Raw genomic sequence first — 17439 nt, 5'->3', positions numbered from 1 at the left:
AACGGGATGGACCAAACCACTTTGCCTTTTCGTATCTTCTAACTTTCACACTATTTTATTTGTTTCGCCCATCTCTTTATAAAGAAAAATAATATTATATCAATGAATTATATATAATTTGTTTGATAAAAAATAAAATAAAATAAAGTAACACATTTTAACCAAATTTCATACTAACGGTTTGGTTTTACCATAAATAAATATATTTGTTATTTATTTTTAAAATTTTAACTATAAAATATAGAATACGCCCGAATAATTTGACGGAAAATTATTTTAAGATAAATTTCATATCAAATATATGGATAATTGTGATATTTAAAAAAAATTAATTAAATAAAATTCCATTTCTTCTATTGAAAAAAAATGAATTTTCTTATTTTCAATGGGATATGAAAATTTTAGGGACAATTTGTCTTTTGGATCCAGTTGGGTCAAAAATTAAGATTTGACCCATAAAAGTTGCATAATTGATGAAAATTATATAAAATATAAAAATACCAATATACCTTTCAAAATTATTTTCTACCATAATATTTGAGAAACTTTTTTATCTTAATTTTTTTTTAATAATTATTCTAAAAATTTATTATTTTCAGAAAACTATTTTTTTTTTAAAAAAATATACTTTAAAAATACATCATTTAAAAAAAAATTGACATATTTTCAGTTATTTTTATATACACAATTTTAAATATATATATTTTCCAAGATGTTTGATTTTTAAATAATAATAATTTATTTTTATTTTTTTGGAAAATGATGTATTTTTTTCCAAATCACTAAATTATATTAAATTTTATTGAGGTTTGCAAAAGAAATAAAATTTAAATTAATGTTTTTCTACTATTTTTTTTTTTTTATAGTCAATAAAGATTGGGAAAGATAAAAATTTCATATCATTCTTCTCAATTTTCACATTTCCTCTAGGTTTTAGGCTTAAATAGTGAACTTATATAGACCAAGTCTTAATTGTTGGATCCAACTAGATCCAAAACACAATTTTCCCGAAATCTTATGTAACTACACTTATAAAGACACTTTTAATTTATAAATTACAACTTTTATGGATTGAAAAGCTCTTCCAAACAAGGTTTTTATTTAACAAAGGACTTTTCATTAGGGTTGGCAGGACGATACTTATCCAATCTCTAGATATTTTTCCCGGAAAAATAGTTGTAACAATCTCTATATTTTGATCAATGTCTAGCTCATCACTAGTATAACGAAGGGAAAGAACACAGGATACTGATTCTTACGGTACCGTAACCAAATTTCTGAGATCATGAATCTCAGTGGAAAGTGTAGTTTCATCGTATGTTAACCAAAAGTAGAACAGGGTATTCCCACTCTTCTTCCAATTATCCCTGTAAAAAATTCCAGCTTTTCAGCTCAAACCAAAAATTAAACTAAATGTCAACCTCCGAGTCAACTCCGAATTTTTTTTTATTATTATTTTCCAAAAGGGAATTTCTCGGTTTCTCTCATCGTTGAACGTGGCTTCCCTAGGCTTCCTCAGTCCGTTGACTTCACGATGCATATCCGCATTACATTTCTGAATATTCCCCGGGTTTTTCTCAGAAAATGCTATAAATGGGGATGGGTGAGAGAGGTGGATGAAGAAGATCGGCTTGAGAGCGTAGGTTGAGTGGTTTGTGAAGGTGTGGGATAAGATGGGGGTGATGGGGCTATCTTCTCCTTCTGCAGTTGCTACTGTGGTTATTGTTTTGGGTTTGGTGTTGAATGCAGCAGTGGTGTGTCATGGAGGAATCACAAGTAGTTTTGTGAGGAAGGTTGAAAAAACCATTGATATGCCTCTTGACAGTGATGTCTTTCGTGTGCCTCTTGGTTATAATGCCCCTCAGCAGGTGTGTGGCTTTTTCTTCCTCCATTTGCTTTGCTTTTCACTGGGATTTGTTAATTGATTTAGATTCATATCCTTTTTCGTTTAGGTGGGGTTTAAGAATTTCAAAACCCATTTAAAAAAAAGGGGTTTTATTTTTTATTTATTTTAAATTGCTTCATAATTTTGGTTTTATTTTGGAGCAGATTTAGTGGGTTTGATCTCAATTTTTATTGTTGTTCTTGTTTGACTTGTGGGTGGTCCGTGTTAAGGTTCATATAACACAAGGAGATCATGAGGGGAGAGGAGTGATTGTCTCATGGGTCACTGTGGATGAACCAGGCTCAAACACAGTGCTCTACTGGAGTGAAAAGTCCAAGCGCAAGAACAGAGCTGAGGGAATCATGGTTACCTATAAATTCTACAATTACACTTCTGGTTACATTCATCATTGCACTATCAAGAATTTGGAGGTGGGATGTCACCCAATTCATTCATCATTTCTTTGTTTTGGGATTTCTTCTGGATACAGAGCTTGAAGCTTTTCTACACTGTAATTCAAGGTTTTTAAGGTCTGCTTCGTTTATTTATTTGCAGTTCAACACCAAGTATTACTATGTGGTCGGGATTGAACACACTCCACGCAAGTTTTGGTTTGTAACTCCTCCTAAAGTTGGCCCCGATGTTCCATACACTTTTGGTCTTATAGGTAACCGTTCAATATCAAACATGTGTAATTGAGATTGTTTGAAGGTTAATAACAGTTAATTATTCAGATTTGGTGTAGCTGTTGGAGTTGTGGATCAGGGCACCTTGCGTTTCCTTACTATTAGGGAGGCTGTAGGTTCCAGTGCCACGGGCTTTTTCACCTAGCGTAGTAGTGATTTTGTGGGGATGCTGGTTGGGTTGCTAGGAATTGTTACTGGAAGTTAGTTTACTGAAAAGTTATCTAGATAAGTTGATTCCAAATAGATCTTAGATTTGATGAAATTTATTGTTTAACTTACCAGTGCATCATGTATTCTGGAAGATGCTCACATGCATTATGCATTTAGTGTGTCCATATGTTTTCATAAATGCTTGTTTAGCGTTGGTTTTTGATTCCTTTGGGTCGATTCACTCTACTGAGCATTGCTTGCAGGGGATCTTGGGCAGAGTTATGATTCAAATATGACACTTACGCACTATGAATTGAACCCTGCAAAGGGAAAAACCGTGTTGTTTGTTGGAGACCTTTCATATGCTGACAACTACCCGAACCATGATAACGTTAGGTGGGATACATGGGGAAGGTTCACTGAGAGAAGTACTGCTTATCAACCTTGGATATGGACTGCAGGAAACCATGAGATTGATTTTGTTCCTGAAATTGTAAGCATTTCTAACATATTTTCAATGATGGAAACTAGTATCTTTATGCTTTTTTTATTGATATAATGTTTTGACATGGTAATTTGTTCCATCAATCTGTTTAGCTGAAAATTTTTCAATTACAACTTTTGACCAATCCTTTTATTCTTCCAAAGGCACTATAGCTTTTCTGCTATGGTTCTACAATCATATCGTTTTCCTTGTTTGTTTTTGGCACATGATAACCCATTTTTCCTTCTATTATTTGCCGTACAAGGGGGCTTTAGCCCATAGGCTAGGCCCTCGCATGAGGTAGAATTCTGGACCTTCCCTTATGAGGAGCTAGGAGATACTACTATAGTACAGTAACCGGTGGCTTTATTTTCCTTATAGAACAGTAATCTTAGTTTTCAAATTTGATAAAATTCTTTTCTCTGATATATTTTCCAGGTATAATTCTATATTGATACTTCTTTTGGCTGGTGAGATCAATATATCAACTCCTAATCATAAGAATGATCGGATTTCCATAGGAAGAGTGTGAGAAAGAAAAAGATCTTAACCCATTTCTAGACCTCCCAATATTACCATACAAAGTGAAATTATAATGGAAGTCTGGTGTTTTTTGCAGGGTGAGTTTATACCCTTTAAGCCTTATAGTCATCGATATCATGTTCCCTACAGAGCATCAGATAGTACCGCTCCCTTCTGGTACTCTATCAAGAGGGCTTCTGCATATATCATTGTCTTGGCATCATACTCAGCATATGGTAAGCATACGCATACTGTGGTGCACTAAACATATGTGCCCATATGCAGCAGAATGTCAATTACGAATTACCACATAAAAATATAAAAAGTATGAAGCATTTGTAATCCATATCAGAGGATGGGGATTTGGATAATTGTGCTTTTCCTTACTGTGAAAAGAAAGTCAACCCTGGAGTAGGGGGGAATATCAGATGGATTTAGATGGCAGCTGGGATGGTTCCATCACCCTCTAGATTTTTCTATGATATTTTGAATTAGTAAAATTCTGAACTTGTACTGCATTTGACATGAATAGTTTCCATCCTCTTTAGGATCATGTTTTGTCATTTTAGTCATGATCCAACTCTATCCTGTTACTTGAACTTTTATTTGATAATGCTTACATTCTAAGTCAATTCAAACACTATTATATGCAGGAAGGAACGAGTTCATTTCAGCTTGTCCTCCAAATGCTTATATTGGTAAAAAAATTGAATGTTTTTATACGTCTTATGCTTTTCAGGAAAATATACTCCTCAGTTTATGTGGCTTGAAAAGGAGCTACCAAAAGTTAACAGGAGTGAGACACCATGGCTAATTGTTCTTATGCATTCCCCATGGTATAACAGTTACAACTATCATTATATGGAAGGGGAAACCATGAGAGTAATGTACGAGCCATGGTTTGTGCAGTACAAAGTTGATGTTGTGTTTGCTGGTCATGTTCATGCCTACGAACGATCTGTAAGTTCACTTTATCCTCTGCACTGTAAGGCTCCAAAGTAGGAGTTTTTGCTGTTTTCCTGAAACCCCTTTTTGTAGGTATAAGATCTTAAGCGTTGCTTTTTATTTGGCCTTTAATTTTTTTCTGAATGAAATCAAAGAATGCCCGAAAATTGTTAGAATGTTTATAATTGTTTTTCTGACCCTGGAATTATAAAAAATGAAATATTATTTCACTGAAGAAAACTACCAAAAAGAGCATTATTTCAAGAATTCTCTGTTTTTTGCCTTCTCTTCCAACCCGACAGCTAATGCTAATAACTTAATTTATCACAGGAACGTGTGTCCAACATTGCTTATAACGTCATAAATGGCATTTGCACTCCTGTAAATGACCAGTCTGCACCAGTATACATCACCATTGGAGATGGGGGAAATCTCGAAGGCCTGGCAACCAAGTAAGATTAGCACATATCTTGTATAATTCTGTCTTCTATGTTGTAAATGTCTCCTATTTGAAACGACACTCGAGCTAAATTATGTTCTACAATTCAGCATGACAGAGCCACAGCCGAAGTACTCTGCTTATCGTGAAGCCAGTTTTGGACACGCCATTTTTGACATCAAGAACCGAACCCATGCTCACTATAGTTGGCACCGCAACCAAGATGGATATGCCGTGAAAGCTGATTCCATATGGTTTTTCAACAGGTTCTGGCATCCAGAAGACGATTCCACAAGCACCCAGTCATGATGTTATCAACCTTATTTTGTTCTACTCTGTTTCAATAAGCAGCTCAACTGCAGGAATATTTAGCTTGTTTTTCCTTCTTTCCTCTATTGGTCTGCATCTTCCCTTCCACTTCTTCTGCATGGCTGCTGATGTTCTCTGTATCTGGAAGGCATTCTCCTCTTTCAAGTGCTTGTTTCACTTAATTGTAACTTTAAGTTCCTGGAATCTGCAAGCATTTGGGAGGAGGAATTTGGAAACTAATCATCTTCCAAGCCCTTTAAAACTAGACAGTTAAGTATTATAAGACAAAATGTGAAATAAGGAGAATAAGGAAAATGATTTAAGATATATTATATTTTTTTGGATATTGTTTGGAACCCTAATAAAGAGGATGGAAATGATTTAAGATATATTATTTTTTAATAAAGAGGATGGAAATTAACTAGGGTTTTCTACCGTATTAATCATAAATATTCATTTTATGGTATTGGTTAATATCATTCTCAGAAGCAGTTGGTGGAAATGACACTACTTCAAAATATAAGATTTTGGACATCATGATGACACAGATTCAATGTGTGGAATATGAGAGAGAAAATGTATGTGTGGTAGATGATGGAGAATATGATTATGATGCAGATTCTGTTAGTGGTGGAAATGAGATAAAAAAATGATTGTTTAGTAGATGACATGCACAGATTCAATCTGCTGATTATGAGACAAAACTCAATTTATTCTGTATAAAAAACTTGATGAAGATTACAATAAATTAAGAAGACAAATGTTAATAACCATCATAATGAAGTTCTACTTTGATTGAACAACTTCATTCAATAGTATGACTTTAAGCCAAATTGTTGCTAAAAGTATTGCATCACATAAATGAAAATATTGATAAAGAGTCTAGGAGAAATTATCAATGTTTTTAAAATCCAACTAGCCGTTGAATTGAAAAAATTACTGATTTACAATTTAATGGTTGAACCAATGGTTGAATCGTAGTCAAATCGATGGGTTCATAAATATATAATTTATATTTTACTAAAATTAAAAATAAATTTTAAAATTTTAAAATATTTATAATTAAAAATTAATAATATTTATAATATTATTTATTCCTTTTTATATAAATTTATTATTATTTTAAATTTTATTAAACAAACTATGTATAATATCTAAATATGAAAAGATATTGAATATGGAAGAAAAATGTAATTTTTTTTAATAACATACACATCATAATTAACTTTTAATACAAACAAAGGAGTAGTAGAGAGTGCAACTATTTTACTATGAACTTTCCTCCTCTTGCAACTTTAAAGCCAATTTTTTCTTTAAATCACACACTATATTGATCCTACATAAAAAATGAAAGGAGACGTTAAGAGTTTTATAAGCCTCTTCCATTCATCTAAAAGTAGATGCTTATTAGGTCATGAGGCTTGGTGCATGAGCCATGTGTCACAAACTTAAGTTTTTCCTAAGCTCACATGCGACACTTAGACAACTCAACATGTTTGATGTTGCTAAGTTAGCCTTTCCCTCGTATTTAGTTAGTTAGATTTAGTTAGACACACAACTTAGAAGCTAAGAGAACAATAGGTAACATGTGTTGACATCTCTAAGTCTCTTACTAGTATAGATGACTCCAAGAGTTTTCAAAAGCTTCATGCTCCCCTATTTAATCCAAGTGAAGGAACTCGATGAGAAAAAGTGGAAATGTTGTTCATGATGACTCATGTACAAAAGCTTTTCTATAGTTGTGATGACTTTCGTAGGCAATTGTAGAAGAAAGCTTACGGATATGACGCCTATTGTAACTCTATAAAATGATTGTAGGTGTGTTGTAACGATGATAAGTCAAATTGTAAAGCATTTTGGAAGGGTAAATGAGGTACAATGCGTATAGATGGAGTACCACAAATATGCCTTTAATCATCTACTCATAGAAAGATTAGAATGTTTAGAAAAAAAGAAATATGAAAATTAAAGCTTTGGATTAAGTTTAGGCCAGGGCCAATCACAGGCTTGGTATAAAAAAAATTATTAAAACAATTTTCTGTTGTAAAATCAAGATTAATTGTTTCGTTGAGTAAGCAACTTCCCACTTAAAGTTTTGCCCTTTATAAAGGGATTGTAAGCATCGGTCACCGAGGTTGAGACTTGAGAGCTTTTTCAATCCAAGAAAAACAAAGAATTCGATTAGCTGCACAAAAAGGGGAAAAAATAAGAGAAAAAGAAGACTAGGTTAAAAGGAACATATATTTTTTTTTTGTTGCAAGAATGCATACATGGATTAAGGCTAGCTTTAACTTTACGTTACAGGAGGACTATTGTCCTCACTTCATTTTTCTTTTATTATGATATGATCCACTGTCACTGTGAACATCAAGATGTTGTTTGCAATTAACACACACCCACAATCATCATTAGTTTGGATATTGATCTTTGATGGTTTTAGGCGACCTAGCCAGTTGCTCTTTAAACTCATTTCTTGTTGAAATTATAATCTAACTTAAAGTCAAATAAGAAGAATTTGGGGAATTTGATAAATATTAGGAATTGTTATTTATTTAGATTTCCTATGTTAATTAGAACTTTTAGTTTAATAGGAATTGAAACAGGTATGATTAGTTTATTATAAATAGGTTTGTTATTATGTTGAAAAATAAAATACAATAAATTTTTATTTTAACAAAAATATTATGAATACCCAATTGTGTGGGTTCCAACAATTGGTATCAAAGCCAAAAAATCAAGAAAAGTGAAATGTCAGGTCAGAACTAGAATACCAAGGAATGTGCAAAATCACAAGCAAGTTGCAATCTTATTGATGAAATTATGGCTGCAAACAATAACTTAAAAGAATTTTGATAACTAGTGTATTCAAATGCGTGTCTTGTTTAGATCTCAAGATTTGTGGGATCTAGTGAATATTGGTTACAATGAAGTGACTAATTTGAAAAAAGTTGAGGCACTATCAAAGGAGGAGAAAGATTCATTGAAAAATTCTTGAAAGAAAGATATATATAAACACTCTATGCAATATTCCAAGCAATGGATGAATCCATATATGAGAAAATCTCAGAGGCGAAAACAAAAAAAGAGGCTTGGGTTACTGTACAAATGTTATACAAAGATGATTAATGTGTCAAACAAATGAAGCTGCAAACATTAAAAGGTGAATTTGAGTTTCTTCACATGAATGACTTCGAATCTATCTCAGATTATTTTGATCAGGTACAAACTATTCTTAACTAGATGTGGGTTAATGGTGAGAAACTTGATGATCAACGAATAGTAGAGAAAATTATGTGCTATTTAAGTGCAAGATTCGACTATGTTGTTGCAATAATTGAAAAAAAAAAAAGAGGAAATTTTCACTCTTACAGTTGAAGAGTTAATAAGTTCGTTGTGTTCGCATGAACAACGAATGAATCAGATAATCAATTCTACAAATTTGGAGCAAGCCCTACAGAGTAGAGCATCTACTGGAGGTCATAGTGGCTAATAAGGTGGTAGAGGTTGTGGTTGTGGCAAAGATAAAGGAGGACACAACAACTTCAATAACAAATGTGGAAATAGTAACACAAATTCTTCTAAAAGAAGGGACGACACTTCTAGACCTAAAGATAAGTCACATATACAATGTTTCAGATGAAAAAAAAATATGAACATTATAAGTCAGAATGTCGAACAAAATTGCAGAATGAATAAGATGAGCAGACAAACATTGTTGAGGTATAACATAATTTGATATTGGCATGTAATGTAGCAACATCAAATGTAGATCACCAAGATATTTGGTATATTGATACAAGATGCAATAATCATATGTGTGGTAAGAAAGAATTGTTTTCACAATTAGATGAATAAGTCTAAGACCAAGTTAATTTTGGAAACAAATCCATTTTGATCATAGGCAAAATTAATGTTAAAATACGTTTTAAAAATGGTACTGATGTTACTATAACAAATGTATTTTTTGTTTCTGATCTTTTTTGGAATTTGTTGAGTATGAGACAATTAACAGGAAAAAAAAACCTCACTAATATCTCTAATGGAGTTTGCACCATTGATGATAAAAATAAGATAATGATTGCAAAAGTGTAGATGACAAAAAATAGGGTATTTCCTATATTTCTTCAAGTAGAAACTTTATTTAGTTTGAAGGCAATAGTAGAAAATAACAATTGGTTTTGACATCTTTGGTTTAGTCATCTCAATTTTCGTAGGTTGAAGTTGTTAGTGCAGAAGCTCATGGTAACAGGATTACCTATGATTGATATTTCAGATCGTGCATGTGAAGGATACCTCATAGGGAAACAACATAGGAATTCTTTTCCAATCAAAAGATCCAAAAAAGTTAAACAAACTTTGGAGTTAGTACATACATATATATGTGATCCCGGTGAGATAGGATCTTTTGGTCATAACAATATGTTTTGACCTTCATAAATGATTTTACAAGAAAAAACTTAGATTGGCTTGTTAAAAGAAAAAACTGAAGCTTTTAACAAGTTTAAAGAATTCAAAGTTCTTGTTGAAAGACAAAGTGGTTGCAATATTAAGATATTGAGATCTTATAGATAAGGAGAATTTACTTCCAATGAATTTTATAATTATTGCAAAAGTCATGGTATTCGACAACAATTGACAACTAGTTATACCCCTTAACAAAATGGTATAATTGAAAAGAAGAACAAAACTATTGTTGAAATGACAAGAAGCATGTTGAAGGCTAAGTCTCTTCCAAAAACTTTTTGGGCAAAAACCATTACATGTGCATTGTTCTTATTGAATAGGTGTCCTACTGAAGCAGTCTTTGGAAGAACACATGAGGAAGCTTGGAGTGGTCATAAGCCGAAAGTTTCATTTTTGCGAATTTTTAGGTGTATTGCATATTCTCATATACCAAAGGAGCATAGAAAAAAGTTTGATGATAAAAGTGAGAAATGTATTTTCACTGGTCATAGTGATATAACTAAAGATTACAAACTACATAATCCAAAAACAGGGAAGTTGATTATGAGTAAAGATGTTCAATTCTTGGAGAATGAGAGTTGGACATGGACTCAAACACAAAGTGAGGAAAAAAGAGTTGTCCTTGAAAAGACTTTGAGAACAAAAAGAATTCTACAACATATATTTCTACTTCAAAAACACCTTCTCTTATTAGAAGTTCTCCTATGCAAACAAAAACAATATAGGAGTCTGAATCACAAGATCGCCCAAAACGTTCTCATATTATGCCTGCACATGTAAAGGATTATGAAGTCATGAAAGATACTGAAATTACAGATGAAGGTTTAGTTAACTTTTCTATATTTGCAAATTGTGATCCTATTTCATATGAAGAAGCAACAAGTGATGAGAAGTGGATTCAAGCAATGAATGAAGAAATTCAATCCATAGAGAAGAACAATACATGAAAGCTAACTACTCTTCCAGTTGAAAAAAAAGCCTATAGGTGTAAAATGGGTTTATAAGATAAAATATAAATCTGGTGGTAATGTTGATCAGATTAAGGCAAGATTGGTTGCAAAAGACTATAAATAGAAGTCGAGTATTGATTATTTTGAAGTTTTTACACCAATAGCTAGATTAGATACTGTTCATGTGATAATTGCACTTGCAACTCAGAAAAGGTGGAAAATTCACCAAATTGATGAGAAGTCAACTTTTCTTAATGGTGTACTTGAAGAAGAAGTTTTTGTTGAACAACCATTAGGGTATATTAAGAAAGAGAAAGATAAACAGATTTACAAACTCAATAAGACATTATATGGGTTAAAGCAGACACCACGTGCTTGCTACACGTAGATTGATACTTATCTATTATGACATAGATTTCAAAAGAGTCATTTTGAGCATACACAAATCAAATTCTAATAGTGATCTAATTGTTGTATGTCTTTATTTGAATGATTTAATCTTTATAGGAAACATCAATAGATGTTTAAAGATTTCAGAGAGGCAATGAAACAACAATTTGAAATGACAAATTTAGGATTAATATCCTATTTTCTTGAATTGAAGTCCTACAAACAAATGATGGTATCTTTATCACAAAAAAATATGCTTTAAACATTCAAAAGCAATTCATACTTTTATTACAGATAGACTAGAGTGAAAAAGGAAGGCACTAGAGAATTAGTAAATCCCACATATTTCAAGAGCATAGTAGGAAGTCTTCGTTATTTAACTTCTACTAGACCAAATATTGTTTATGGAGTGAGAATTATTAGTCGATTTATGGAAAACCCATATCAATCACACTTGCAAGAAGCAAAGCGAATTTTGAGGTATGTAAGAGGTACTCGTGATCATGGAATTTTCTACTTCTACTTAAACAACTTCACTTTAGTGGGTTACACAAATAGTAACTCGAGAGGTGATGTAGAGACTAAAAAAAGTATTGTTGGGTATGCTTTTTTATCTTGGAATAGGAACATTCTCATGGTCATCAAAGAAGCAATAAGTTGTAATATTATCAACTACAAAAGTTGAATACATGATAGTTGTTTCTGCAGCATGTCAAGTAATTTGGCTTCATAGGATGCTTAGTGAATTGAAGTATGAACAAAAAGATCCTACAAAGATTTTGTATGATAATAAGTTTGTTATTGCATTAACAAAGAATCCGATATTTTATGGTAGAAGCAAATATATAAGCATCAAATTTCATTATATTAAGGAACTCGTGAAAAATAAAGAAATTGAACTTAAGTATTGTAGATCAAAAGATCAAGTTGCAGATATTTTTACAAAGCCACTAAAAATAGACGTGTTTGAGAAGTTGAAGATAATGCTTGGTGTATTTAACTTTAGAACTCAGATTAAGGAAAGTTGTTGAAATTATAATCCAACTTTAAGTCATATTAAAAGAATTTTAAGAATTTGATAAATATTAGGAATTTTATTTATTAATGTTTCCTATGTTAATGAGGACTTTTGGTCTAATAGGAATTGGAAGCCTAATACAAGTATAATTAATTTATTATAAATAAGTTTCTTATTATGTTGAAAAATAGAATGTAATATATTTTCTGAGGCGGGTTTCTTGGTGATCTTCTCGAGGCAAGAAACGTTTTGGAAGTAATGCAATATTGGCTTATGTTGTTCCAAGTTTTATATGTTCTTTCTCGCGTTTGTGTTTTCTGCTGTATGAAGTTCTACTTTCTTATTGGAATATTTGACCGAAAAAACCAGAGCCACTAGTTTCTGTTTATTTTCTTGCCTCTAGTTTGTAAGTGGGGCTTTAGAATTTTGAATATGCCGGGGAGTTGTGTTTGAATCATTTGTTTTTTTTTTCTTTTTTCTTTTGTTGTCAGCATTTTCTACGCTCTGTTTGGTTCTCAATCTTACCGAGAACTATGCAAAATCTGGAGAGAAAGAGATAACACAAAAAATACCGGGCAAGAAATTAAATAGTGTTGTCTACTGGAGTAATTATTATATTAAGTGGCCACGCAATCATAAATATTCATTAATTTTATGGTATTGGTTATATCATTCTCAGAATCAGTTAGTGGAAATGACACTACTTCAGAATATGGTATGGGTGAAATTGAGACATAATAAGATTTTGGACATGATGACAAAGAGAAAATGTATGTGTGGTAGATGATGGAGAATATGATTATGATGCAGATTCTTTTAGTGGTGGAAATAGATAAAAAAAAAAAAAAATTGATTGTTTAGTAGATATCATGCATAGATTCAATCTACTGATTATGAGACAAAACTCAACTTATTCTGTACAAAAGACTTGATGAAGATTATTAATAACCATCATAATGAAGTTCTGAGTATGTTAAACAATAGTAAATCAAATATTAACTATTAGGAAAGTCTGAAAAATAGTAGTCTTAGGACTGATAGTGTGTTGTATTCTTTACAAATGGATATTGAAAATATTTCTTACTATGAAATTTGATGAGAGTAGTGTTTTTAAAAGTTGTATGGAATTGTTCAATATATTAATTCATCCCAAATTGATTACATTTAATGATTATCTAAAGATGATTCTTATTTTTTGGATCTGAATGTGTTTGGATAGTATACATTTGAGACTATAATTATTCAACAATGTAAAGGATTTACTTGCTATTAGGGCATATCGAGCAACTTCATTCAACTGTATAACTTTAAGTCAGATTGTTGCTAAAAGTATTATTAAATATAAATGAAAGTATTAATAAAGAGTTTAGTAGAAATTATCAATGTTTTCATAATCAGGTTGGTCATTAAACTAGAAAAGTTATCAATTAACTGTTTAATAATCAGATTAATGGTTGAACTATGATCAAACCGATAACGTCATAAATATATAATTTATATTTTGCTAAAATTAAAAATAAAATTTAAAATTAATAATATTTATAATATAATTTATTCATTTTTATATAAAATGTATTAATATTTTAAATTTTATTAAACAAAATATATATAATATTTCAATATGAAAAGATATTGAAAATGGAAGAAAATGTATTTTTAAAAAAAATAAGATATATATCTTAATTAACTTTTAATACAAACAAAGGAATAGTAGAGTGGTACAACTATTTTACAGTGAACTTTGCTTCTCTTACAACTTTAAAGTCGATTTTTTCTTTAAATCACGCATTATATTAATTCCACATGAAACTCTATAGAATATCTCACATATTTCCCTTGTCTTCCACTCTTGTAAAGAGATGTATGGACATATTTAAGCCTCTCCAAAATCTCCCAGACTCCTTTACTAGTGTATATGACTCCAAGATTTTTCAAAAACTTCCTACTCCCCTACTTCCAAGTAAGAGAACTAGATGAGAAAAATTGAAAATATTGTTCATGACTACTCATACACAAAGTGTAAATGATGGTTTTCATTGTCTTATTCTTAAGAATTACTAAATTTTGTGTTTTGACAAGGATGCTTTTTGGGAATGAATTATCTATTCTCTTCATATAGATACCACGATAATTTTGAGCTATCATTTATAGTTATGGTAACTTCCATAGGCAATTGCAGAGGAAAACTTATGGATATATGGCGTCTACTATAGCTTCATAAAATGATCGTAGGAGTGTTGGAATGATGATAAGTCAAATTGTAAAGCATTTTGGAAGGGTAAATGAGATACAATGCATAGAGATGAAGTGCCTCGAATGTGCCTTTAATCACGTTGTAACAACTTTTACTACCATCAATAGACTAGGCCTTTTGGTCTATTATAGGCCATTATCCCATGTTCTTGGATGGCAATATGAGAAATATAACAAGGATGACACTAGACTTGACTATTTCTTGGACAAGACACTTCAATGCTCCCATATGTTTTTCATCGAATATAAAAATACAAAGAACTGAATTTCATTAAAGATGGATAGTGATTTCAAGCTCGTATTGAATAATAATCCATAATATCAAAATCCTATATGTTTTTCATCAAATATAAAGATACAAAGAACTGGATTTCATTAAAGATGGATAGTAATTTCAAGCTCCTATTGAATAATAATCCATAATATCAAAATCCTTATGATTTTATTAGGTTTTGACATTTTTATTTTAATTTATTAGTTATATATATACATTTTTTTGTAACTAATTAAAAAATTTTGTAATGTTGCCAAAAAAAAATCCATAATATCAAAATCCTTATGATTTTATTAGGTTTTGTCATTTTTATCTTAATTTATTAGTTATATATATATATATATATACACTTTTTGTAACTAATTAAAAAATTTTGTAATGTTGCAAAAAAAAAAAAAAAAAAACAAAGATCAAGAGCATAGATAAAGTTCTTAACAACTTTTGACCAGGTTTTGTCGTAGTACTATTCAACGATATGATTTGTCCAGTATAAAAAATATTAATTAATTAAATTTATTTTAAGATAAATTACATATCATATATAAAGATAATTATGATATTTTAAAATTTTTAATTAAATAAAATTCCATTTCTCCTACTTAAAAAAATGAATTTCCTTATTTTTCAAAATAATAAAATATATATAGTGGGATATGAAAATTTAATGTAAATACTCTTAAAAAGATACGTTGAGGCAATAAAATAAAACTTTTATGGATCAAGAAACTCTTCCAAACAAGGCTTTTACTTTATCAAAGGACTTTTCATTAGGCATGGCAAATCCTTATCCCCTCTAGATATTTTCGCCCTAATAATAAGGAAAAACAGTGTAGCAATCTCTATATCTCGATCTATGATCAGTTCATCAGGGAAAGACCCAATTAACAATAATGCAGATCAGTTGAAGTCTAATTTTTAAGCAAATCTATGAGTGTAAAATACAAATTGAAGAAGAACAAAAAAAAAGACAGAGGGTTTATCCTAATCACCTCAATGTGACTTCTTAACCACCGAAAGAACCTTGACAGCAACAACAAATATGAGGAGGAGCTTTAAAACCTGTGAGTAAAGTTAAGTGTTGAATGAAATTGATCTAAAAAAACAATCACCGACTCTTGCCAACCCAATTCGCACATTCAGTGGTGCAAATCCGGTCTTCCGCCAATCAATCAGTCACAAAAAAGGCTACAAAAGAATGGACGGATACAATGCGATATTAAATAATTTTTATATATTATTTCAAAATATACATTTTTTTAATTAATTTTACTGTTTTTATTTTATAGTAAAACAAGGAAAATTATTTTTCCTAATATTATTTTTCTTTTAATATTTTACTGGAATCAAATAGTGGGAATATTGTAAAAATGTTCTCTTGTTGGGATGGTAATTCATCGATATAAACTCTCTTTGCATTTGTTTCATTTTAGAATATTTTAAAAATGCAAAAAACCAAAAAAATATTTGGATGGTTTGATTTCAGGAATATATTGATATTATATCAATAAAAATTGCAACGTTTGTATAATGATGAGATAATACCTAGATTTGAAAAAATAGACCTCATTTTGGCATTTTTATTTTTGAAATTTTATCTAACAAATGACAGGAATTAAATAATTATTAATAGGTTGTATTTTATATTTTCAAAATAGAGAGGTTAGGTGGTGTTTTTTTTTTAACTTAATTTTAAATAGAACCTTAATTTTTAATAGTATTAAATATTAAGTTGTTTGTTTTTATAGTATTTTATTTCTATTAAATATTAGAAAGTACAAAAGACCAATATATTATTTTTTCTATTTAGAAAAAACTACATATTTCGGTTTTTTCTATTTAGTACAAAATTTATAATAAGTCATGAAAAAGTAAAAAAACAAACAACCTAAATTCTGAAAACAAATTACTTTTAGCAAAAAGTAAAAAATAAAATAAAATAACAAACACCACCTTATTATTTGAAATTTAGAGTTTAACTTTGATAAAATAACCCATAAAATCTATGTAAAAAATAAAATACAATCACGAAAATTTGCAAGAAACTTTGATAAATGAAAATGCAATAATACCATGAGGATTAAAAAAATGTTTGACACTAATTTTGTGAAGTGTTTTTAATCTTTCTAATATTTGAAAATTTTTATTTTTTAAGTATTAAAAATACTATAAACACTTTGTAGACATAAAAAAAATTAGTGAATTAAATTACCATTAATTTGGTCTTCTAAAAAAAAAGGATAAGCCTCTCATCTTATGGATAAGTCTCTCTCATTTCCAACTATAAAAAAGATAATAATAAGAAAATTGTTATTATTATTATTATTATTATCTTGTTGGTAAAACCTCCCGGAAAGGAAAATTTGCTAAAATTAAGAAACTAAATCCCTTGAATTAAGAAATCCTAAGGAGAAATCCAAAAGCAACTTCGTACATACTTATCAAAATTATTGCCAAACACACTCTAAATTATGTTTTTTTTTTTAAATTAATATCGGTATGTTATTAAACAATGAAGCATCGAGAGAAATAACTTAATTTGATTTAATAACTTAATTTAAGTAATTAAATATATTAAATATATTTGATAAAATAATTTAACATTACAACTTAAAGTTAAAAAATAATTTAAATTATTATATCAAAATAATTAACTTATTCTTACTCTTAATT

General features: G+C 30.1%; 1 protein-coding gene across 1 annotated transcript; it reads left to right on the top strand.

Annotated features, from left to right (window-relative positions):
* The first annotated feature begins 1527 nt into the window (after positions 1 to 1527).
* LOC117909005 (purple acid phosphatase-like) lies at positions 1528 to 5747 on the top strand. The gene is made up of 8 exons (XM_034822908.1): positions 1528 to 1868; positions 2116 to 2316; positions 2441 to 2552; positions 2985 to 3214; positions 3825 to 3963; positions 4467 to 4687; positions 5003 to 5124; positions 5222 to 5747. Exons 1-8 carry the CDS (start codon positions 1674 to 1676, stop codon positions 5418 to 5420), a joined length of 1419 nt encoding a protein of 472 aa, XP_034678799.1. The 5' UTR covers positions 1528 to 1673; the 3' UTR covers positions 5421 to 5747.
* Positions 5748 to 17439: the final 11692 nt, after the last annotated feature.

Source organism: Vitis riparia, chromosome 3 (genome assembly GCF_004353265.1).
Source record: "Vitis riparia cultivar Riparia Gloire de Montpellier isolate 1030 chromosome 3, EGFV_Vit.rip_1.0, whole genome shotgun sequence".
NCBI classification, from domain to species: Eukaryota; Viridiplantae; Streptophyta; class Magnoliopsida; order Vitales; family Vitaceae; genus Vitis; species Vitis riparia.
The sequence above is the reverse complement of the archived record's forward strand: the minus strand, read 5'-3'. Positions and strand labels throughout refer to the sequence as shown.